This window comes from Bubalus kerabau, chromosome 10, assembly GCF_029407905.1.
Source record: "Bubalus kerabau isolate K-KA32 ecotype Philippines breed swamp buffalo chromosome 10, PCC_UOA_SB_1v2, whole genome shotgun sequence".
In the NCBI taxonomy this organism is placed as follows: Eukaryota; Metazoa; Chordata; class Mammalia; order Artiodactyla; family Bovidae; genus Bubalus; species Bubalus kerabau.
This window is the reverse complement of record NC_073633.1, coordinates 70,495,041-70,518,547: the sequence shown is the minus strand read 5'-3', so window position 1 is coordinate 70,518,547 and position 23,507 is coordinate 70,495,041. Positions and strand designations below refer to the sequence as shown.

At 38.5% G+C, this 23,507-nt stretch overlaps 1 protein-coding gene across 6 annotated transcripts in view; it reads left to right on the top strand.

The window, feature by feature from the left end:
- The window catches only part of FERMT2 (FERM domain containing kindlin 2), a 79,152-nt gene that overhangs the window by 35,377 nt on the left and 20,268 nt on the right, over positions 1-23,507 (top strand). For 4 of the 6 annotated variants that reach the window (XM_055538081.1, XM_055538079.1, XM_055538084.1 and 1 more), the window contains exons 4-7: positions 9,936-10,070; positions 21,813-21,845; positions 22,174-22,399; positions 22,767-22,869. In XM_055538081.1, coding sequence (XP_055394056.1) covers positions 9,936-10,070; positions 21,813-21,845; positions 22,174-22,399; positions 22,767-22,869 — 497 coding nt within the window. The remainder of the gene's footprint in view (positions 1-9,935; positions 10,071-21,812; positions 21,846-22,173; positions 22,400-22,766; positions 22,870-23,507) is intronic. The other 2 variants (XM_055538085.1, XM_055538082.1) reach the window with 1 other exon arrangement.

Sequence of the window (23,507 nt, the reverse complement as noted above, 5' to 3'; positions counted from 1 at the left end):
AATGTTAGAGTCTGTTAATTTTACACTGTTGGCTGGATTTCTTTGTGTATTCCTTTAAGTAATGTTGGGGTTTTGTTTTTTTTCTGCTAGATTTTTCAGTCAGATTACCTGGAATCAGTTGGATCCTTTTGATACTTGCTTTTAAGCGTTAAGGGCAAGTCCATTAGTCTGGAGCTAATTTTCTTCTGGGGATTCTTCTCAGTATCCAGTGTATTAGGAAAACTTTACCTCACAGGTGCACAGATCTGTATTCACCCAAATCCCAGAGAATCACTGCAGATCTCCAGAGCTCTCTTCTCTCTGGTACTCTGACCCACAAATTCTAGTCATCTTGGCCTCCCTGGGTTCCATCTCAGATGTTTCAACTCAGCAAGACCTGACTCTGTTTGCCCCTCCCCACCCTGAACTACTTCTAGACAGTAAGCTGGTATACTCAAACAGCTCATTGTTTTTTTCTCTCCTCTCCTGTGCTCCTTGTTGTCTAATACCTGAAAAACTTTCTTTCTTATTCCTTTATTGTTTAAATAAAGCAGGAGGGTAAATCACATTCTTGTTACTCTATCTTGTTATTAGTTTCTAAGTCGTGTCCAACTCTTTGCAACCCCATGGACTGAAGCATACCAGGCTTCCTGTCCTCCACTGTCCCCTGGAGTTTGCTCAAATTCATGTCCATTGAGTTGATGATGCCATCCAACCATCTCATCCTCTCTGTTGCCCCCTTCTCCTCCTGCCTTCAATCTTACCCAGCATCAGGGTCTTTTCTAATGATTGAGTCAGCTCTTTGCATCAAGTGGCCAAAGTATTGGAGCTTCAGCTTCAGCATCAGTCCTTCCAGTGAATATTCAGGGTTGATTTCTTTAGGATTGACTGGTTTGATCTCCTTGTTAGCTTCTAGAGGCCTCCTAAATTCCTTGACTTATGACCCTCCTCCTTTTTCAAAGTCAGCAACAGCAAGTCCAGCTCTTCTTACTTCTGAAGTCTATATGACCTCTCCTGTCTTATCTCTCCTCTGCTTCCTTCTGCCTTTCTTTTCTGTTAGGCAGGCTTCTTGTGATTGCTTTGGACCCACTGAGAGAATTCAGGATAATCTCCCTAAAATCAGTTGATCAGTAACCTTAATTCCATTTGCAGAGTCTCCTCACAGCAGTTGCTAGATTAGTGTATGATTGTATAACCAGGAGCAAGAATTTTAAGGGGCTGTCTCTAGAATTCTGCCTGCCACAGATTCCTTTCTATAATGTCTATCAGTCACTGATTGTCCATTCATACAGATACCTGATAGGAAGCTCTAGTTGAATGGGGTTTAGCTTGTTTAGCTTGTCCCTCTAAGGGGTATTAGACATTGAGCAAACCTTTTCAAATGTCAGTATCTAAAGGATCTTTTCTCTAGGGCTTTTCAGATTTTCCTCTAAGGAATCCTAAAGGGTTTGTATCTAAGGGGTAGGTGTAATTTAGTATGGGACAGGATTCATTTTATTGTCTCTTTTTTGAGCACATGATCATGCTTGATGTTTAGCATAGTGAGTCCATGTGTTTCCCATTGGTGTTTCCTGCAGACACCTTGATTTTGTGTTTACTAAGTATTTGCTTGTCTCCCATCTGGCTTTTGTCTCAACATTTTTCTGATGTTGCTGATCTGATGTTTTTCTCCTGTTTTGTCCTTTTAGGTTCATATTTTATTTCTTTACATTTTGGTATGATTTTTTCGAAAAGAGTGAAAGTAAATGCAAGAACTCAACCTACATGTTTAATTGGAAACTCTTAAGAAAATTCTGCTTTTAAACAAAATCTGTTTTATTATTTTACCTGAGTACCCTTCTCCACTCCTTCATTTCCCATTTCCTCAGCCCCATAATTTTTGAGATACATATGCACTATGTATATTACATAATTATATAGGTAATTTATGTTACCTGTCTTCCACTAGACTTGTACTGTACTTGATAACATTGATTTTGAACCTTGGATTTTATTGCTGTATAGTTTATCATTTTGTTATAAATAGATCCTGGATCACTGTTTTGTGTGCTGCTGCTGCTGCTGCTAAGTTGCATCAGTTGTGTCCAACTCTGTGCGACCCCATGGACTGCAGCCTACCAGGCTCCTCCGCCCATGGGATTTTCCAGGCAAGAGTACTGGAGTGGGGTGCCATTGCCTTCTCCGACTGTTTTGTGTAGTGACTCATAAATGCTGCTATCTCTTTATTATTGAACTATAATTTAGCATAAAGGAAAGGCAGCATTGTATTTTGGTATGCCCATTTTAAAGATTTTACATCTCATAGTCCTGTAAGTGTATTTTATTTTAATCTAAATCTTATTTATTTGTGTTCTTCACCAAGCCCACTCTTACACATGTGATTCAGATTCCTAAATTCACTAGTTTAATTTCTTCCTGATGTAAGACACAGAGTAAATACATAAGTCTTAAGTTCCTGTAGCATTAAAATAGTATCCCATATGGATTTACCTTTTTTGGTTATTGCTGTAATGAAATGAAAATCACTTACTCACAGACTTCATGTGTAGCCAACAGCTACCTTGCTGCATATAGAACTGCCTATCATTAGAGAAATAAGATGTCGTTCTCCTCTTCCTACCCTTTCCCTTAGCTGCAAGTTCTCAAGAAAAAGTTGGAATCAAAATTAACTGTAGAGATTTAAAATTGAGATATGATTGACACATAAATGTAAACATCAGGTGTACAACATAATGATTCTGTGTTTATATGTATTGTGACATGATCACCACAGTAAGTTTAGTTAACATCCATCACTAGAACTTTTATAAAACAAGCTGTTGGAGCCCCCGAGTCACTAAGAGTATTATCTGGGGGTGTGACCTAAACATGTTTTTAATATAATTACTTTTACATCACAAGCAGTTCTCACGGGCACATATAGTTAGGAGCTGCTTCATCTGCCTGTGAGAGAAAAGCTAGTTAACAGTTAACAGTACTCATTTTTCTAAAAATGTTCATAGCTGGTTTGTGAGCTGACAGGAAATGGCCCATGAACAAAAATCTCAAAGGATGAATCATGTAGTGCAGTGATTCTCAAGAAGAAAGGACATACTAGAAATTTAGGAGGCGTTTTGCTTGCTTTCCTCTCTCCCACCAAACTTGGTAATGGTGAACTGTGGTAGAAGTAGGTCATATCTCTCAGGCGTGATTAGTTTTATGTCCTATGTACTTTTTAGATTTTTCACCCTGTACCAGTTTATGATATGCTTTGGAGAAATGAATGGGTGGAGAGACAGATTACCACCACCACCCTGCCCCCACTTAATACTGAAGTAGAGGAGACAAGTGATTGTTCAGAAGCTTGGAATTTTCTAATGTTTTTATTTACTCCCAGCATGGCAGTGGTGGCATTTAGAGCTGAGGGTACACTGAGAATTGGAAGTACAATCCATAAATCATTAGAGCTCTTAGCATGCTAAATCTTGTTTCTTTTAAAAGTATTCTAGGAAATTATGATTCAGTTCTGTTAATTAAATAAATATGGCTCAAAAGACATACTTGAAATATCTTCTGAATTTCTGAATCTACATAGTACAACTTAACACTACTGATTCAAATCCCTAAAATTACTTTCAAGGATAAATAGGTTACCTTTGTTATGGAATTGTGTCCTTGGGCTCTTTAATCAATAGAAATTGAAAAGAGGAATTCAGGCATGGCTTTATTGGGATTCATGCTATTCCAGAGCAAAAACAGGTAACAAGTCCCCTTGCTCATTCTCTGAGGGAGGGTGGGCTGGTTCCTTAAGTGGGGATCTGGTGGGAGCAGATCTGTGGGTTGGGCTGGAGGGCTGGTTAGGTGATCTGCCCACCCCTTGGTGCTGTGTGCAGGGATCATGCTCAGTACCCTCCTTCAGCTCCCAGCACCTGCAAAATGAAAGTTGGTTTGAGGCCTTTTTGTATCTTATTGTTCATAATTGCCCTGATTGCGCATGCATGCAGTTGTTTTTAGTTCCTTATAAGTTCTTTGTTGCTTGAGGAAACATTTGTCCAGGTGCAAGCACTCTGGTAAAGGGTCCGAGGTCCCAGCCCTATCTCATCTTGAATATACAAGACTGAAGAAAATCTTTGATTTTTAATTTTATGACTTTAGCTAAAGAAGTCACTGTACTACTTTTAACTTTAAAAAGACCTGCCTGGAAGCTTAAGTGACAGAATTTAAGGAACAAACATTTATTTTTAATATCATCTCTGCTGCAGTTTTACTACTAATTCCATGTTCATGTTTCAGAAAAGTATTCACCCTGAAATAGCAAGTAAGTACAAAACAAAACCTAATGTATACCAGAGTGTTCCTAATAATAAACTTTAAATAACCAACAGAGAAACAAACAAACAAAAATCCATTTAGTTATTGAAAGATTTGGATTTCTTTTTTAGACATGGTTCAAGGTGTAAATAAGTAAAAAAGTTCAGTGTGGTTTGCAGTGGTATCTACCATGTTAACTTTTATATGCAAATTAACTTTGATCTGAAGAAAGTGAAAGTCACTCAGTTGTGTCCGACTTTTTGCAACCCCATGGACTCTACAGTCCATGGAATTCTCCAGGCCAGAACACTGGAGTGGGTTGCCATTTCCTTCTCCAATGCGCGAAAGTGAAAAGTGAAAGTGAAGTCGCTCAGTCGTGTCCGACTCTTCGCGACCCCATGGACTGCAGCCTACCAGGCTCCTCTGTCCATGGGATTTTCCAGGCAAGAGTACTGGAGTGGGGTGCCACTGCCTTCTCCTAAATTTCTTCAAATCAGGGCTTCCCTGGTAGCTCAGCTGGTATAAGAATCCACCTGCAATGACGTAGACCTGGGTTCTATCCCTGGGATGGGAAGACCTGATTTGAAGAAATTTAGGAGAAGGCAGTGGCACCCCACTCCAGTACTCTTGCCTGGAAAATCCCATGGACAGAGGAGCCTGGTAGGCTGCAGTCCATGGGGTCGCTAGGAGTCGGACACGACTGAGCGACTTCACTTTCACTTTTCACTTTCGCGCATTGGAGAAGGAAATGGCAACCCACTCCAGTGTTCTTGCCTGGAGAATCCCAGGGACGGGGAAGCCTGGTGTGCTGCCGTCTGTGGGGACTCATAGAGTCCGACATGACTGAAGTGACTTAGCAGTAGCAGCAGCAGTAGAAAAATGAGCAAAGGAAGGAATAATATAAATAGCTAAAAACCCATGGGGACATATAGATCATCACTAATAATCAAAGAAATGTAAATTAAAACAAGGAGATAAACATACTGTTTTAAAAATAAAGCTTTAAAAAAATAATACACATGCCCAATGTTGCTACATTTTGGCCTTAAAATTCATTTAACCTTTGATCCAGTAATTCTATTCCAGTGAATTTCTAAAGAGATAAAATGTGAAAAAATAGATATATATAGATGTTTGTAGAACCATTATTTATAATGGGCACAGTTTTATACATCTGTTAAGAATCACTGATTCACATAGTCATATTCCATTTTTCACAAACAGGGTTTAAATGTCTTAATACTTTCTTGTAATTTCCAAATGTATACCATGATTGTATATTTTTTTAAATTAGTAAAAAAACATTAATACCTAATATTACGAAGTAGTTATTGTGTGTCAGGCCCTGTGCAATCATTGAATTTTCATAAACACCTCCTGTGGTGGTAGTTTCATTTTACATATGAGGAAAGTTGGGTGCTAGTAGGCTAATTAGTAGCTTTCCCAAGTCATGCAGCTAATAGTGTAGCTGAGATGTGAATCCAGGTAGTTTGGCTGTGTGCTTCTGCCTCAAATTGTACATCATCACCTCTGCAGCAGTGTGGCCGATCCTAGTTCTAATTTTCCTCCAGATAAAAAGCTTCCTGAGTTCCTAATACTACTGGGTGGCTGAGGGTTTCTGAAAGTACAGATTACCTGCTGTCAAACTCTGATCCAGTGACTTAGCAGTCTGCAGCATTACAAGTTAGGCAGGGACTTGGATTTCATTGTCTGTTCTCCTCATACTGACAGGTGGTGTAGATGCCACCAAACACTCCAGGTACACAACTAGCACTTCTCCTTTCTGCTGCTTTTTTTTCTTGGCTTTCCCTCTCTTTACATTTTATTTTTAATGAACTTTATTTTTGTATAATTGATGTACAATAAACTCTACTCATTTAAAGTGTACAGTTGAATGAGTTTGACAAATGTTTCCATCTCTGAAACTATTAATACTACAATCAGGATATAGAACATTTCCGTTAACTATCAAACTCTAGCCTAACAGTCATTGATCTGCTCTGTCACTGGAGATTTGCTGTCATTTTCTGGAATGTTGTGAATGAAATCATGCAGTATATGTACCCTTTTCTAATTGGCTTCTTCTACTTAGATAATAATTTTGAGATGCATTCGTGTTATTGAATATATCAGTAGTATTGTGGGGTTTTTTTACTACTGATGACTTGTATTACATTCTAAGAGTAGTGCTCACTGATACGAAAATATAACATGTTCTTCCACCTGTGTTATTTCTATTGAGTTTTGTGAGTAAAACTATTATAAATATGCTTTTCATTTTCTTAAATAAGAGGGGAGTGTCTAACTTTATAAAGAACATGTTTAACTTTATAAAGAACTGCCAAGGTGTTCTCAAATTTTTTCATTTCATGTTCCCAGCAACTGAGTATAAGAGTTCCACTTTCCATCCTTACCAACACTGGGTATTATCAGTCTTATTCATATTGGCCACTCTGATGGGTGTATTTGTGTCTTGTCGTTTTAATTTGCACTTCGTGACCATTAATGTTGAGCATCTTTGCATATGCTTCTTGGCTATTCTTATGTATTCTGTGGTGAAATGCTTATCCAAATCTTCAGCCCACTGGTCTGCTTATTATTAAGTTGAATGGGTTCTTTATATATTTTGGATACAAGTCTTTTGTCAGATATAATATATTATGTGAATATTTTGTCCCAGTATACAGCTTGCCTTTTTGTTTTCACAACAGTTTTTTTTTTCTTATAGTAAAGGGCAGTTGTTGTGGTTTTTGTTTGTTTGTTTGTTTTTATGAGGGGTGTGGGTATCCTGTCTAAGAAATATTTGTCTACTTAAATTTTCTTTAGGTCTATGATGTGCTCAGTTGCTCAGTCGTGTCCAATTCGCTGCAACCTCATGGACTGTAGCCCACCAGGCTCCTCTGTCCATGGGATTTTTGAGGCAAGAATGCTGGAGTGGGTTGCCATTTACTCCTCCAGGGGATCTTCCGAATCCAGGAATCAGACCCTTGCCTTCTACATTGGCAGGCAGATTCTTTACCACTGTGCCACCTGGGAAGCCCAGGCCTATGATACATAAAATTAATTTTTGCATATTGCATTAGATGAGGGCTAATGTTCTTTTTGAAAAATACATGAATCTCTCATTTAGCACTGTTTATTGAAGAGATTAAAAAAAGCAAGAGAGTTCCAGAAAAACATCTACTTCTGCTTTATTGACTACACCAAAGACTTTGACTGTGGATCACAACAAACTGTGAAAAATTCTTAAAGCGATGGGATTGCCAGACCACCTTACCTGCCTTCTGAGAAATCAGTATGCAGGTCAAGAAGCAGCAGTTAGAACTGGACATGGAACAACAGACTGGTTCCAAATCTGGAAAGGAGTACATCAAGGCTGTATCTTGTCACCCTGCTTATTTAACTTCTATGCAGAGTGTATTATGAGAAATGCCAGTCTGGATGAAGCACAAGCTGGAATCAAGATTGCCAGGAGAAATATCAATAGCTTCAGATACGCAGGTGACACCACCCTTATGGCAGAAAGCGAAGAACTGAAGAAACTGATGAAAATGAAAGAGAAGAGTGAAAAAGTTGTCTTAAAACTCAACATTCAGAAAACTAGGATCATGACATCTGGTCCCATCACTTCATGGCAAATAGACAGGGAAACAGTGACAGACTTTATTTTGGGGGGCTCCAAAATCACTACAGATGGTGACTGCAGCCATGAAATTAAAAGATGCTTGCTCCTTGGAAGAAAAGCTATGACCAACCTAGACAGCATATTAAAAAGCAAAGAGATTACTTTGCCAACAAAGGTCCGTCTAGTCAAAGCTATGGTTTTTCCAGTAGTCCTGTATGGATGTGAGAGTTGGACTATAAAGAAAGCTGAGCACCGAAGAATTGATGTTTTTGAACTGTGGTGTTGAAGAAGAGTCTTTTTTGAGAGTCGCTTGGACTGCAAGGAGATCCAACCAGTCCATCCTAAAGGAAATCAGTGCTGAGTAGTCATTGGAAGGACTGATGCTGAAGACACTAAGTCATGTTCGACTTTTTTGCGACCCCGTGGACTTTAGTCTGCCGAGGCTGTACCGTGGCCACCTGATGCAAAGAACTGACTCATTGAAAAAGATCCTGATGTTGGGAAAGACTGAAGTTAGGAGGAGAACGGGGACGACAGAGGATGAGATGGTTGGATGGCATTACCGACTTGGTGGACATGAGTTTGAGCAAGCTCTGGGAGTTGGTGATGGACAGAGAAGCCTGGTGTGCTGCAGTCCATAGGTCACAAAGAGTTGGACACGACTGAGCGACTTAACCGAATTAAGAGATTTCCCTTTTCCTTTGAATTGCCATAGCACCTTTGTCCAAAATAATTGGCTGTGTCTGGATTTGTTTCTGGGTCCTCTCTTCTGATCCATTCATTTATATGTCTTATAATTTAGCCAGTAATTGCACAGTTTTAATTGCTATGGATTTATGATGTCTTAAAATCAGGTAGTTTAAGTCTTCCAATTTTATTCGTTTTCAAAATTGCTTTCACTATTATAAAATTTATAAGGAAATGAAAACAATTCTACAATCAAATTGTTCAGAAGAGTAAGCTGGAATTTGGATTAGAATTTCATCGAATCTTTAGCTCAGTTTGGGAGGAACTGACTTCCTAACTTGGGCTTCCCTGGTGGCTCAGTGGTAAAGAATCTGCCTGCCAATGCAGGAGAGGCAGGTTTGGTCCCTGGGTCTAGAAGATCCCTTGGGGAGGAAAATGGCAACCTACTCCAGTATTCTTGCCTGGGAAATCCCATGGACAGAGGAGCCTCGCAGACTACAGTCCATGGGGTGGAAAGAGTTGGACATGACTTAGTGCCTAAACAACATTACTGACTTCTGAGTCATTCCTGCTGTTTATGGACATGGTATATAATATGTAATGTAATATATAAACTTATTGGGGTCATTTTTAATTCTTTTTGTGTAGCCACTTTGCTTCTTATATATTTTTTGGTTTTTTAAAACCCACTTGGTGATTTTCTTTCTTTTTTTTTTGATGGGCGACAACTTTATACTCCTAGCTATCACTAACTGTACAGTTAGAGATACGGAATTGTAGAAGACCAGACAGCAGACACAGGAAAATATCAGTCTTCATTATTTGGCCCATTTTTCATTATGTGTACACATCAGGTTCTTCACATGAAAATGAATAGAATAAACACAGAAACTTGTAGACATTTGGTATGAAGGTAGGAAAGTTTGAGTTGATTAAAATTTGAGATTTGGTAATGGTGTGAAAATATTTTCTTTACATTTACTTCATATATCCAGTATAACTTGTATACAGAATGAACCAACCATATAATATAAACCTTAATTCCATAGAGTTTTGGTTTAAAACATATATAAATAAGAGCTCTATTATTTTCTTTCTGTACCATAGTATTATCTTTCTACTAGGTAACTACATTTATTGGATAGTTATGAATTAAGTGTGCTTTGGTATATTGTTTTTGAAAGTGTCACATTCTAGTGTTTTGCATGGTGTTAGTATCTGGCAAAATACAAACATGCACAGGAGGAAATTACAGGTTCTTGGTTTGAAATGGATTCATAGATTTACCAAGTGTAATATGTTTAAACTTTCCATTATCCCAGTAAAATAATGTTTTTTTTCTTAATTGTAACAGACATCAGACACCCTGAAGAGCTTTCTCTATTGAAAAAACCCAGAGATCCAACAAAGAAAAAAAAGAAAAAGCTAGATGACCAATCTGAAGATGAGGCACTTGAACTAGAGGGGCCTCTTATCACTCCTGGATCAGGTGAGTCTTTGATTAAGCATGGGTTCAGTGTGAGAACCATGAGAGCTGTATGCCTCTGTGAGTGTGTGTATATTTGAAATATAGTTGATTTACAAATTGTGTTAGTTTCAGGTATTGAAGCACAATGATTCATTTATACACACATGTGTAGAATATATAGATCAGATCAGATCAGTCGCTCAGTCGTGTCCGACTCTTTGCAACCCCATGAATCGCAGCACGCCAGGCCTCCCTGTCCATCACCAACTCCTGGAGTTCACTGAGACTCAAATCCATCAAGTCGGTGATGCCATCCAGCCATCTCATCCTCTGTCGTCCCCTTCTCCTCCTGCCCCCAATCCCCCCCAGCATCAGAGTCTTTTTCAGTGAGTCAACTCTTCGCATGAGGTGGCCAAAGTACTGGAGTTTCAGCTTCAGCATCATTCCTTCCAAAGAAATCCCAGGGCTGATCTCCTTTAGAATGGACTGGTTGGATCTCCTTGCAGTCCAAGGAACTCGCAAGAGTCTTCTCCAACACCACAGTTCAAAAGCATCAATTCTTCGGCGCTCAGCCTTCTTCACAGTCCAACTCTCGCATCCATACATGACCACAGGAAAAACCATAGCCTTGACTAGGCGAACCTTTGTTGGCAAAGTAATGTCTCTGCTTTTCAATATGCTATCTAGGTTGGTCATAACTTTCTTTCCAAGGAGTAAGCGTCTTTTAATTTCATGGCTGCAGTCACCATCTGCAGTGATTTTGGAGCCCCAAAATATAGTCTGACACTGTTTCCCCATCTATTTCCCATGAAGTGATGGGACCGGATGCCATGATCTCTGTTTTCTGAATGTTGAGCTTTAAGCCAACTTTTTCACTCTCCTCTTTCACTTTCATCAAGAGGCTTTTTAGTTCCTCTTCACTTTCTGCCATAAGGGTGGTATAATCTGCATATCTGAGGTTATTGATATTTCTCCCAGCAATCTTGATTCCAGCTTGTGCTTCTTCCAGCCCAGCATTTCTCATGATGTACTCTGCATATAAGTTAAATAAGCAGGGTGACAATATACAGCCTTGACGTGCTCCTTTTCCTATTTGGAACCAGTCTGTTGTTCCATGTCCAGTTCTAACTGCTGCTTCCTGACCTGCATACAGATTTCTCAAGAGGCAGGTCAGGTGGTCTGGTATTCCCATCTTTCAGAATTTTCCAGTTTATTGTGATCCACACAGTCAAAGGCTTTGGCATAGTCAATAAAGCAGAAATAGATGTTTTTCTGGAACTCTCTTGCTTTTTCCATGATCCAGCGGATGTTGGCAGTTTGATCTCTGGTTCCTCTGCCCTTTCTCCCATCCAAGTACTAACCAGGCCCGACCCTGCTTAGCTTCCGAGATCAGACGAGATCGGGCGCGTTCAGGGTGGTATGGCCGTAGACTCCTCTGCCCTTTCTAAAACCAGCTTGAACATCAGGAAGTTCACGGTTCAAATATTGCTGAAGCCTGGCTTGGAGAATTTTGAGCATTACTTTACTAGCATGTGAGATGAGTGCAATTGTGCGGTAGTTTGAGCATTCTTTGGCATTGCCTTTCTTTGGGATTGGAATGAAAACTGACCTTTTCGAGTCCTGTGGCCACTGCTGAGTTTTCCAAATTTGCTGGCATATTGAGTGCAGCACTTTCACAGCATCATCTTCCAGGATTTGAAATAGTTCCACTGGAATTCCATCACCTCCACTAGCTTTGTTCGTAGTGATGCTTTCTAAGGCCCACTTGACTTCACATTCCAGGATGTCTGGCTCTAGGTCAGTGATCACACCATCGTGATTATCTGGGTCGTGAAGATCTTTTTTGTACAGTTCTTCTGTGTATTCTTGCCACCTCTTCTTAATATCTTTTGCTTCTGTTAGGTCCATACCATTTCTGTCCTTTATCGAGCCCATCTTTGCATGAAATGTTCCCTTGGTATCTCTAGTTTTCCTGAAGAGATCTCTAGTCTTTCCCATTCTGTTGTTTTCCTCTATTTCTTTGCATTGATTGCTGAAGAAGGCTTTCTTATCTCTTCTTGCTAGTCTTTGGAACTCTGCATTCAGATGCTTATATCTTTCCTTTTCTCCTTTTCTTTTCGCTTCTCTTCTTTTCACAGCTATTTGTAAGGCCTCCCCAGACAGCCATTTTGCTTTTTTGCATTTCTTTTCCATGGGGATGGTCTTGATCCCTGTCTCTTGTACATTGTCAGGAACCTCATTCCATAGTTCATCAGGCACTCTGTCTATCAGATCTAGGCCCTTAAATCTATTTCTCACTTCCACTGTATAATCATAAGGGATATGATTTAGGTCATACCTGAATGGTCTAGTGGTTTTCTCTACTTTCTTCAATTTAAGTCTGAATTTGGCAATAAGGAGTTCATGGTCTGAGCCACAGTCAGCTCCTGGTCTTGTTTCTGCTGACTGTATAGAGCTTCTTCATCATTGGCTGCAAAGAATATAATCAATCTGATTTCAATGTTGACCATCTGGTGATGTCCATGTATAGAGTCTTCTGTTGTGTTGTTGGAAGAGGGTGTTTGTTATGATATATTCTTTTTCAGGTTCTTTTCCCTTATAGGTTATTAAAAAATATTGAGTACAATTCCCTGTGCTGTACAGTGGGTCATCCTGTGTATTTTTTTTTTTTTAATTTTATTTTATTTTTAAACTTTACATAACTGTATTAGATTTGCCAAATATCAAAATGCATCCGCCACAGGTATACATGTGTTCCCCATCCTGTGTATTTTTGATATCAGTATAAATGGACTGAATAGTCTGGAGAGTGGTCAGGTTAAAGAACGCTCTCCTTCTGCATCTTTTCCCTCGATCTTTAAATCATCACTAGAGTCTGTCACGTGTGGATCATCGTGTCAGGTGTTAGTAGTTGAATCAATAATAAGAAAAGCTGGTTCTGTGCTCAGGAAAAGTCAAAAGGAGACAGTACCTTAACTTGCCTCAGTTCTTGGCATTGCGGAAATTGGAGGGTTTTTTAGCATTTAGTTCCATTTTGGGTGTATTTTGTGGAAACCACCACTAATTTAGTTAAGACATTATTACTTTTATCAGGTTACTTAAAACTTCTATGCTTTGCATACACTAATGTCTTAGTGCCTCTCTTGTTTCTTGAAGAAGCTTTCTCAGATTTCCTTCCATTACCTCCCCAACCTGAATTAGGTATCCTGCTGTCGTAAGTCACCAGACTTCTCTGTGTTTGGTATTATATGATGTGTTCTCCCCTAATAATTGTGAGGTCCTGCATGAAGAGACTGTTTCTTACCTTTCTGTTACTAGGAACTAACAGCATATGTCATACAGTGGGAACATGGACAGTGTCTGTTGAGAAGTTAGATGACTAATCAATTAGATTACATGGTTCTTTGGTTCCTGAAAATTTATTTTCCATGTTTCCATTGGCTGCACATTTATAAATCCATTTCTTAGGATAGATCTTAGAAGCAAATAAATAAACTAATTTTACTAATTCAGTTCATTCCTGTTTTTTAAAATTCTGGGGTCATGATGATGGCAATGATAGTAAACAATGAACACAGACTTATGTATGCCCAGAACTATTTCACACACTTTACCCATGGAAACTCATTTAATCCTCACTACAACCCATCAAAGTGGATTGTTGTTATTCACATATAAGGATGAAAATATGGCACAGTAAGATTCAGTTCAGTTGCTCAATCATGTCTGACTCTTTGTTAACAGTAAGGTTAGGAGCCATAAAAAAGGCCAAGCACCAAAGAATTGATGCTTTCCAATTGTGGTGCTGGAGAAAACTCTTGAGAGACCCTTGGACTATAAGGAGAGCAAACCAGTCGATCCTAAAGGAAATCAATCCTGAATGTTCATTAGAAGGACTAATACTGAATCTCCAATACTCTGGCCATGTGATGCAAAGAGCCAACTCACTGGAAAAGACCTTGATACTGGGAAAGACTGAGGGCAGGAGAAGGGGGAAGCCAAGGATGAGATGGATAGATAGCATCATCAACTCAGTGGACATGAATTTGAGCAAACTCTGGGAGATAGTGAAGGACGTGGAAATCTGGCGTGCTACAGTCTATGGGGTCGCAAAGAGTCAGACATAGCTACTGAACAACAAAGATTAGGAATATCTAAGGTCACATACCTTGTAACCTTTATGTCAGTGCTCATGTACTGATTATATCTGGGAGCTACCAAGAAATAAGGTAGTCCTTACTCTTTAAGTAATTTATAGGCAGTGGGAAACCATAGTTACTGTATTTAAAGAGCTAATACATAAATGTTAAATGAATATTATAGAAATAATGTTGTAAGAATTCAGAAGACAAAACAATTCCAAGTAGGGTGTATTCAGTTTTCAGGTTGGGAAAGTAAGTTTGTGAATTGGCTAGGATTCCAGTGGCTAGGATTTTGATAGAAAGAATAGGTGATCCAAGTAGAAAGAATGATATTAACAAAGAACATCCTGGCAAAAGAAAAGTACAAGATGTGTAAATAAACCATTTGAGCCAGTTCATGGGGGAGAGACCTCCAAGGAACTTTTGAATCACACTGGAGGGTATTTAATGTCAGGCTGAGGAATATAGGCTAGTGATTGTAGAGTCACTGGTTTCTGAATATGGTACAAAATGAGCAAATCATTACTTAGAAAGAATATCAAATTTAATTCCAGTAAAATGTGGAGGAGGGAATGAGGGGAAAGAGTAGTGATAGAGCCTACAGACTAAGGAATCAAAGAGAGTAAAAGAATGTGTCTGTCATTAGAATACAATTAAAATCTGATTTAGACTTGATGGTTTATGTAGATGAAGCCATGTGACAGTAGACAGAATTTCTGCTTTCAGTTGTTTGGGTTTTTTGTTGTTTTTTTTTTTTAGTTTAAATGAAAACTCACTCAATTCTTAAGATGAAGAACTACATAGAAAGGTATATTTATGGGATGGTTTTAGAGTGGTTGAAATCAGGCAGGATTGGTCTTAGAACTGCAAGGAAGAGCTTTTATATAGTGCTTTAAGAAAAGACAATTAGAAGACAAAAGATAATGAATTAAGACAAGGGAAAGCTACAAATATTTTAGAGTAAGTAACTGTGGGTTTCTTTTCTTTCTTGTTTTAAATTGAGGTGTTACATATAGTAAAATGAACAGATTTTAAATTATAGATGAATATTTGCCAATGCATATAACTTGTCACCACCCAGAACTAGGTATAGCATGTAACATGATACCAAGACCCCAGAAGGCCTCTTGCATGCCTTTTCCTGTGTCTCTCTAACCACAGAATAGTGTTGGGCTGGTTCTTGAACCTCATATGAATGGGGTCATGTACTGGTGTGCTCTCTTGTGTCTGTGAAGTGACTGTTTTCAGTTGAAGGAGTTTTTTTTTTTAATAGGTTTAGTTGTCTACATCCAAACAGTTTAAAAACCTTTGAGGAGTTGATGTGAAATACTAAGAAAGTACACAAAGATAGTGATATGTAGAGGACTGATTATCTATAGAGAAGTCCCATACACACATGAAAAGTAATAAGAGATTAATTTTTAAAAGAAATACTAAATACCAGGTTTGCCTGCTTTTATGATTTGTCAGTCATATTAGTCAATGTTTGGACCAAATGCTGACAGATTTGATCAGTTGCATATTATGTTCATATAAATAGCAACAGGTCTGTACATCTCGGCTTATGACGTCTTCTGGGGGTCAGACATTGTGCTCCCCGCTACACAGAGGTTCCTGTACTGCAGGCTGTGGTAAGGCATAGGTGTAATCTTCATTCTACTGAGGCAGAGACAGGCTCAGTTTCCTTTAGTGCCTATGTGCTTCCTGAATTATGAGCATCTATGTGAGCATGGTTGGCAATTATGTATTTATGTGTTTGTGTATTTTCATTTCATCCTTACAGAACATCTGTGATTTTGGTGGCATTATCCCCACTTACAAGGAAAGAACATTACAAGGGTTAAGTAATTTGCCCAAGGTCACAAAGCTAATCAGGACACAGCTAGGATTCAAATCCAGATTGGTCTGGGTCTAGCACTCATATGTCGAACCATTATGTAACATCATTTCTCCAGTATTTAATATTTAAAGGTGAATACTTTGTGAAATATTGGTGTGTAAATTGTACTTCAACAAAGCTTTTTTTATTTAATGTTTCAAAAGGTAAAGGAAATGAGTGAATTAGCGATTCTCAGGCTTTAGTCAGATTCTTACACAGAAATATGATAAAATTCTGAGTGTTTACATACCTTGTTTACAGGCTGTGCTCAGGTGACACACTCTCTAGTGCTTTGCCACTTGCTGGCTGTAACTAGGTAAATATCTATTCTCCAAGTACCTGTGAGGAGAGAACCATTTGAAGTAGCGTGATCCCATGTCTGGGGAAAACAATTTTTCCACGTAAGAATTAACTTTACTGTTTAGTGTTGATTTACAGATCTGACAGAATGTGGTCCACTGGAGAAGGGAATGGCAAACCACTTCAGTATTCTTGCCTTGAGAACCCCATGAACAGTATGAAAAGGCAAAATGATAGGATACTGAACTCCCCAGGTCAGTAGGTGCCCAAAATGCTACTGGAGATCAGTGGAGAAATAACTCCAGAAAGAATAAAGGGATGGAGCCAAAGCAAAAAGAATACCCAGCTGTGGATGTGACTGGTGATAGAAGCAAGGTCCGATGCTGTAAAGAGCAATATTGCATAGGAACCTGGAATGTCAGGTCCATGAATCAAGGCAAATTGGAACTGGTCAAACAAGAGATGGCAAGAGTGAATGTCGACATTCTAGGAATCAGCGAACTCATATGGACTGGAATGGGTGAATTTAACTCAGACGACCATTATATCTACTACTGCAGGCAGGAATCCCTCAGATGAAATGGAGTAGCCATCATGGTCAACAAAAGAGTCCAAAATGCAGTACTTGGATGCAATCTCAAAAACGACAGAATGATCTCTGTTCATTTCCAAGGCAAACCGTTCAATATCACAGTAATCCAAGTCTATGCCCCAACCAGTAACGATGAAGAAGCTGAAGTTGAACGGTTCTATGAAGACCTACAAGACCTTTTAGAACTAACACCCAAAAAAGATGTCCTTTTCATTATAGGGGACTGGAATGCAAAAGTAGGAAGTCAAGAAACACCTGGAGTAACAGGCAAATTTGGCCTTGGAAGATGGAATGAAGCAGGGCAAAGACTAATAGAGTTTTGCCAAGAAAATCCACTGGTCATAACAAACACCCTCTTCCAACAACACAAGAGAAGACTCTACACATGGACATCACCAGATGGTCAACACCGAAATCAGATTGATTATATTTTTGCAGCCAAAGATGGAGAAGCTCTATACAGTCAGCAAAAACAAGACCAGGAGCTGACTGTGGCTCAGACCATGAACTCCTTATTGCCAAATTCAGATTTAAATTGAAGAAAGTAGGGAAAACCACTAGACCATTCAGCTATGACCTAAAATCCCTTATGATTATACAGTGGAAGTGAGAAATAGATTTAAGGGCCTAGATCTGATAGACAGAGTGCCTGATGAACTATGGAATGAGGTTCGTGACAATGTACAAGAGACAGGGATCAAGACCATCCCCATGGAAAAGAAATGCAAAAAAGCAAAATAGCTGTCTGGGGAGGCCTTACAAATAGCTGTGAAAAGAAGAAAAGTGAAAAGCAAAGGAGAAAAGGAAAGATATAAACATCTGAATACAGAGTTCCAAAGACTAGCAAGAAGAGATAAGAAAGCCTTCTTCAGCAATCAATGCAAAGAAATAGAGGAAAACAACAGAATGGGAAAGACTAGAGATCTCTTCAGGAAAACTAGAGATACCAAGGGAACATTTCATGCAAAGATGGGCTCGATAAAGGACAGAAATGGTATGGACCTAACAGAAGCAAAAGATATTAAGAAGAGGTGGCAAGAATACACAGAAGAACTGTACAAAAAAGATCTTCACGACCCAGATAATCACGATGGTGTGATCACTGACCTAGAGCCAGACATCCTGGAATGTGAAGTCAAGTGGGCCTTAGAAAGCATCACTACGAACAAAGCTGGTGGAGGTGATGGAATTCCAGTTGAGCTATTTCAAATCCTGGAAGATGATGCTGTGAAAGTGCTGCACTCAATATGCCAGCAAATTTGGAAAACTCAGCAGTGGCCATAAGACTGGAAAAGGTCAGTTTTCATTCCAATCCCAAAGAAAGCAATGCCAAAGAATGCTCAAACTACAGCTCAAACTCATCTCACACGCTAGTAAAGTAATGCTCAAAATTCTCCAAGCCAGGCTTCAGCAATATGTGAACCGTGAACTTCCTGATGTTCAAGCTGGTTTTAGAAAAGGCAGAGGAACCAGAGATCAAATTGCCAACATCCGCTGGATCATGGAAAAAGCAAGAGAGTTCCAGAAAAACATCTATTTCTGCTTTATTGACTATGCCAAAGCCTTTGACTGTGTGGATCACAAACTGTGGAAAATTCTGAAAGAGATGGGAATACCAGACCACCTGATCTGCCTCTTGAGAAATCTGTATGCAGGTCAGGAAGCAACAGTTAGAACTGGACATGGAACAACAGACTGGTTCCAAATAGGAAAAGGAGTTCGTCAAGGCTGTATATTGTCACCCTGTTTATTTAACTTCTATGCAGAGTACATCATGAGAAATGCTGGACTGGAAGAAGCACAAGCTGGAATCAAGATTGCTGGGAGAAATCTCAATAACCTCAGATATGCAGGTGACACCACCCTTATGGCAGAAAGTGAAGAGGAACTAAAAAGCCTCTTGATGAAAGTGAAAATGGAGAGTGAAAAAGTTGGCTTAAAGCTCAACATTCAGAAAACAAAGATCATGGCATCCGGTCCCATCACTTCATGGGAAATAGATGGGGAAACAGTGGAAACAGAGTCAGACTTTATTTTGGGGGGCTCCAAAATCACTACAGATGGTGACTGCAGCCATGAAATTAAAAGATGCTTACTCCTTGGAAGGAAAGTTATGACCAACCTAGATAGCATATTGAAAAGCAGAGACATTACTTTGCCAACAGAGGTTCGCCTAGTCAAGGCTATGGTTTTTCCTGTGGTCATGTATGGATGCGAGAGTTGGACTGTGAAGAAGGCTGAGCGCCGAAGAATTGATGCCTTTGAACTGTGGTGTTGGAGAAGACTCTTGAGAGTCCCTTGGACTGCAAGGAGATCCAACCAGTCCATTCTGAAGGAGATCAACTCTGGGATTTCTTTGGAAGGAATGATGCTGAAGCTGAAACTCCAGTACTTTGGCCACCTCATGCGAAGAGTTGACTCATTGGAAAAGACTCTGATGCTGGGAGGGATTGGGGGCAGGAGGAGAAGGGGTCGACAGAGGATGAGATGGCTGGGTGGCATCACCGACTCGATGGACGTGAGTCTGAGTGAGCTCCGGGAGTTGGTGATGGACAGGGAGGCCTGGCGTGCTGCGATTCATGGGGTCGCAAAGAGTCGGACACGACTGAGCTTCTGAACTAAACTGAAATCAAGATTTACTATGAAAGTAGAAAATTATTTCATTGGGAACTTTTCTAGGAAATCTTAAAGGCAGCTCGACATAGGAAAAGTCGGTCCTAAGATAATCGAGAAGGTCAGGAAAATCACCATGTAGGATGCCATTGTTCCTAACTAGAATTTGCCACTTTAAACATCAAAGCATTTTTAAAAAACTATTCTTTAATTATAAAACTAGAGTTTTTAATATGTATAGTAGGTGGCCCATACTGTAGTGCTTGTTAAATAAAGTCTTTGTTTGTCACTCTATAGTTTTTAAGTTATCATTCTGTGGTGTTCAGCAAACTCATATATTTTGTTGCTGAGTACATATGCTACCTCATCGTACCCTTTATTAGTTTTCTGCTTCAAATATGGTTTAAATTGGGCAATCAGGAGTACAGGCTGGTTGAGATTATCACTGAACTGGGACTTAAAAGGAGTTTAAAATGCACATACCCTCTGACCTAGTGCTGCTAGAATTGGGAAAAAGTACAAAAATGGTTATTGGAGTGCACTGTCTGCAGTAGCAGTGGCGACGTCAGTAATAAAACTCTAAAATGAATAAATGCACACCGATTGGAAATGGCTTAAGTAAGTTATGGTACCTGGGAGGCAGTGTGTTTAGCTGCAGTCGAGTCGGACTGCTGATTTATAGCTTAGCTCTGCAACTTAATAGTTCTTGACACTAGACAAATATATGAACTTCTCTGTGCCTCAGTTTGCTCCTCTCAAATGACGACATATGAGCTATTACTGTAGGCTGCCTAACAACAAATAGGAAAATGAAATGAAAGTATGGAATGTAGATTATGAAGTATAGGTAAATAAGAAGGAAGGGAATCGATTGAATGGCTGATATTAGGTGTTGCATAATGTAGGGAAATACATTTTGTTTTAGAAACTTCATAAAGAAGTTTCATTTCCACACCTTATTTACATGTATCGTCTCTATAGCAGAATTTTCCTTTGCACATTTGAGCTGGAGTATTGTTCTCAGCCCTTTTATAAGTAACTCTTTCACAAAATGCCCTTGTATTTTAAGGTTCTTTGCTTTACAACTAAATATTCCAGTTTTCTTCCTCAAAGGCTAAAAGGGAACATTACAGCCTTCTTTGTTTCTTCACATTCTACACGTTCACATTCTACAAATTGTTTTAGTATTCTTTGGGAGAACACATTTAGAGGTATCAAATCAGATAACCCTGTGGTTAGTAAAAGGTTTTTTTTGTTTTGTTTTTTTATTTTTTTACTTTATGTTCTCTTCCTAGACTCTGTCTTGACAACTTTAAACATCTCTAGCCTTACCATCACTTTTTCATGGGTAGTTGTTTCTATCATTCTGTGTTTATGGGTGGTGTATAGTTAGAGATGACAGGAAAGAAATTCCTAAGCATATTCCTAAGTTAGGTAAGGAAAACAGCTATTTCATTAACAGCATCCATTAACAATGTGACACCCATTTACACATTTTCTTTTTAAAAATTATTACTACAGGATAAAATATATTAACAGTTGAAACTTTGAAGGGGATGTTCTTTTGCTTAATGTCATTCTGAATTTTTTTTAAAAGTCTTAAGTCTCAATTTTTGTGGTTTAAATGACAGAGAATAGATCATCACTGGACTAATTAAAAAATTTTTTTTAATGTAGCCTCTTTTTTTAAAATAAGTATTTAAAAAAATGTATGCCTAGCCCTTTAACACTAAGGAAGCTGAAGATTAAAAAGATAATATCTCTGTAACTTCAGGGAATTAAATATAAAATGCACTTTTGTTAGCTTCTTTCTAGGGCAAAATTTATATATCCTTTTGCTTTAATATTTTATTTGTAACTGTTGGAGCCAGTTCAACTATTCATTGAGAAAACAACAACATAAAATTATTATCTTAATTTATGTGAATTTATTCAGTTACGTTGAGCTGTCTTAAAACAGGGTATGGTGATTTCAGAGGGTGATAAATATACATGTTTGTCACTAAACATGTGCCAAGGGCACAACCTCATTGTTTTGTGTTGAACAAAAGCTCATTTTAGGTTATAGCTTCTAAGGTTCTTTCTCTTAAATTCACTTAAAATATTTATTTCAGTTTATGATTCACAGGAAAATCTGTTTTCCTTTTCCTATTTTCTTTTCATTTTCATTCTTTGTTTCTGTCTTCTATTGTTGCCTTTCCTTTACCTTCTGAACTCCTTTCTTTCCTTTTCTGTAGGCACTGATGTTCTTTACATTGGCCCTCTGAAAGGTGAGCCTTGGCACAATTAAAAAACAAAAGTGTTGGTCTGTCTGCTTCAGCAATATCCTTAACTTATTCTAACTCTCTTGAACTGTTTTCCCTAGAATTTCTACCAACTTAATTATATTTTTGACTTTATTGTTACATGTTCTTAATGCTATTCAAGTAAAGTTAATTTCACATGTTTCTAAGACAGGTAAAATAATGTACTAAAGCTTTCCCTTCCAGAACGAAGTTTGTGTTTCACAGTATGTTTTACATCATTATAGCATGTATTACTGGAAACTAAGATAACTATCCTTCATACTTACTACCTATTTTTCACATTATTTATTAGGAAGTATATATTCAAGCCCAGGACTTTATAGTAAAACAATGACCCCTACTTACGATGCTCATGATGGAAGCCCCTTGTCACCAACTTCTGCTTGGTTTGGTGACAGTGCTTTGTCAGAAGGCAACCCTGGTATACTTGCTGTCAGTCAGCCGATAACATCACCAGAAATCTTGGCGAAAATGTTCAAACCTCAGGCCCTTCTTGACAAAGCAAAAATCAACCAAGGGTAAGTTTTTGTTTTATTTGTTGTTGTTTTTTTGCTATTATAAATTACAAGGTTTTTTTAATTGAAGCATAGTTGATTTACAATATAGCGTTTCAGTTGTGCAGCACAGCAGTTCAATTTCATTTATATGCATGTGTATGTGTCTGTCTGTATGTACAACTGAATTCAGTTATACAATAGGTCCTTGTTGATTGCCTTATTTTATAAATAGTAGTGTGTATATGTTAATCCTAGCCTCCTAATTTCTCTCTCCCAACCAAGGGTAAGTTTCAAAATATAGATACAATTTAAGAATTTCTTTATCTACATAGAGGTAGAAATTTAATTCTGTCTTGCTCTGTTCCACTGTGTTTGTTAATTTGTCCAGGTGGCTTGATTCCTCAAGATCTCTCATGGAACAAGATGTGAAGGAAAATGAGGCCTTGCTGCTCCGATTCAAGTATTACAGCTTTTTTGATTTGAATCCAAAGGTACCGAGGGTTTAGAGGGATCTCTTTTGGTTTCTCTTTGTTTCTTGGAAGTTGGTGGGTTAAGGAATTGCTTGGATATAGATAGCAAGTCTTGAATATAATATTAGAAACTCAAAACTTTGGACACAGTTGCCAGTATTTTAAAGAAGTCTATTGTTTTAGTAGGTTGGAAGCATAACTAAACCCTTTTCTATTTGTTAAGATAATTGAATTGTTGGTTGATTTGTATTTTTTAACTTTCTTTTATATTGAAATATAGTTGGTTAACAATGTTGTGGTAGTTGCAGGTGTATAACGAAGTAAATCAGTTATACATGTATCTGTTCTTTTTCAAATTCTTTTCCCATTTAGGTTGTTAGGTAATATTGAGCAGAGTTATTTGCGCTGTACAGTAGGTCCTTCTTGGTTATAACTTCTAAACACAGCAGTGTGTACATGTCAATCCCTAACTATTCTTTCTGCCGCTCTTCCCCGCTGGTAACCATAAGTTTGTTCTGTAAGGCTGTCTGTTTCTGTTTTGTACGTTCTTTGTACCATTTCTTTTTAGAATCTGCTTATAAGCGATATCATACCATACTTTTCTTTCTCTGTCGGACTTACCACTCAGTATGACAATCTCTGTTTCCTCCATGTTGCTG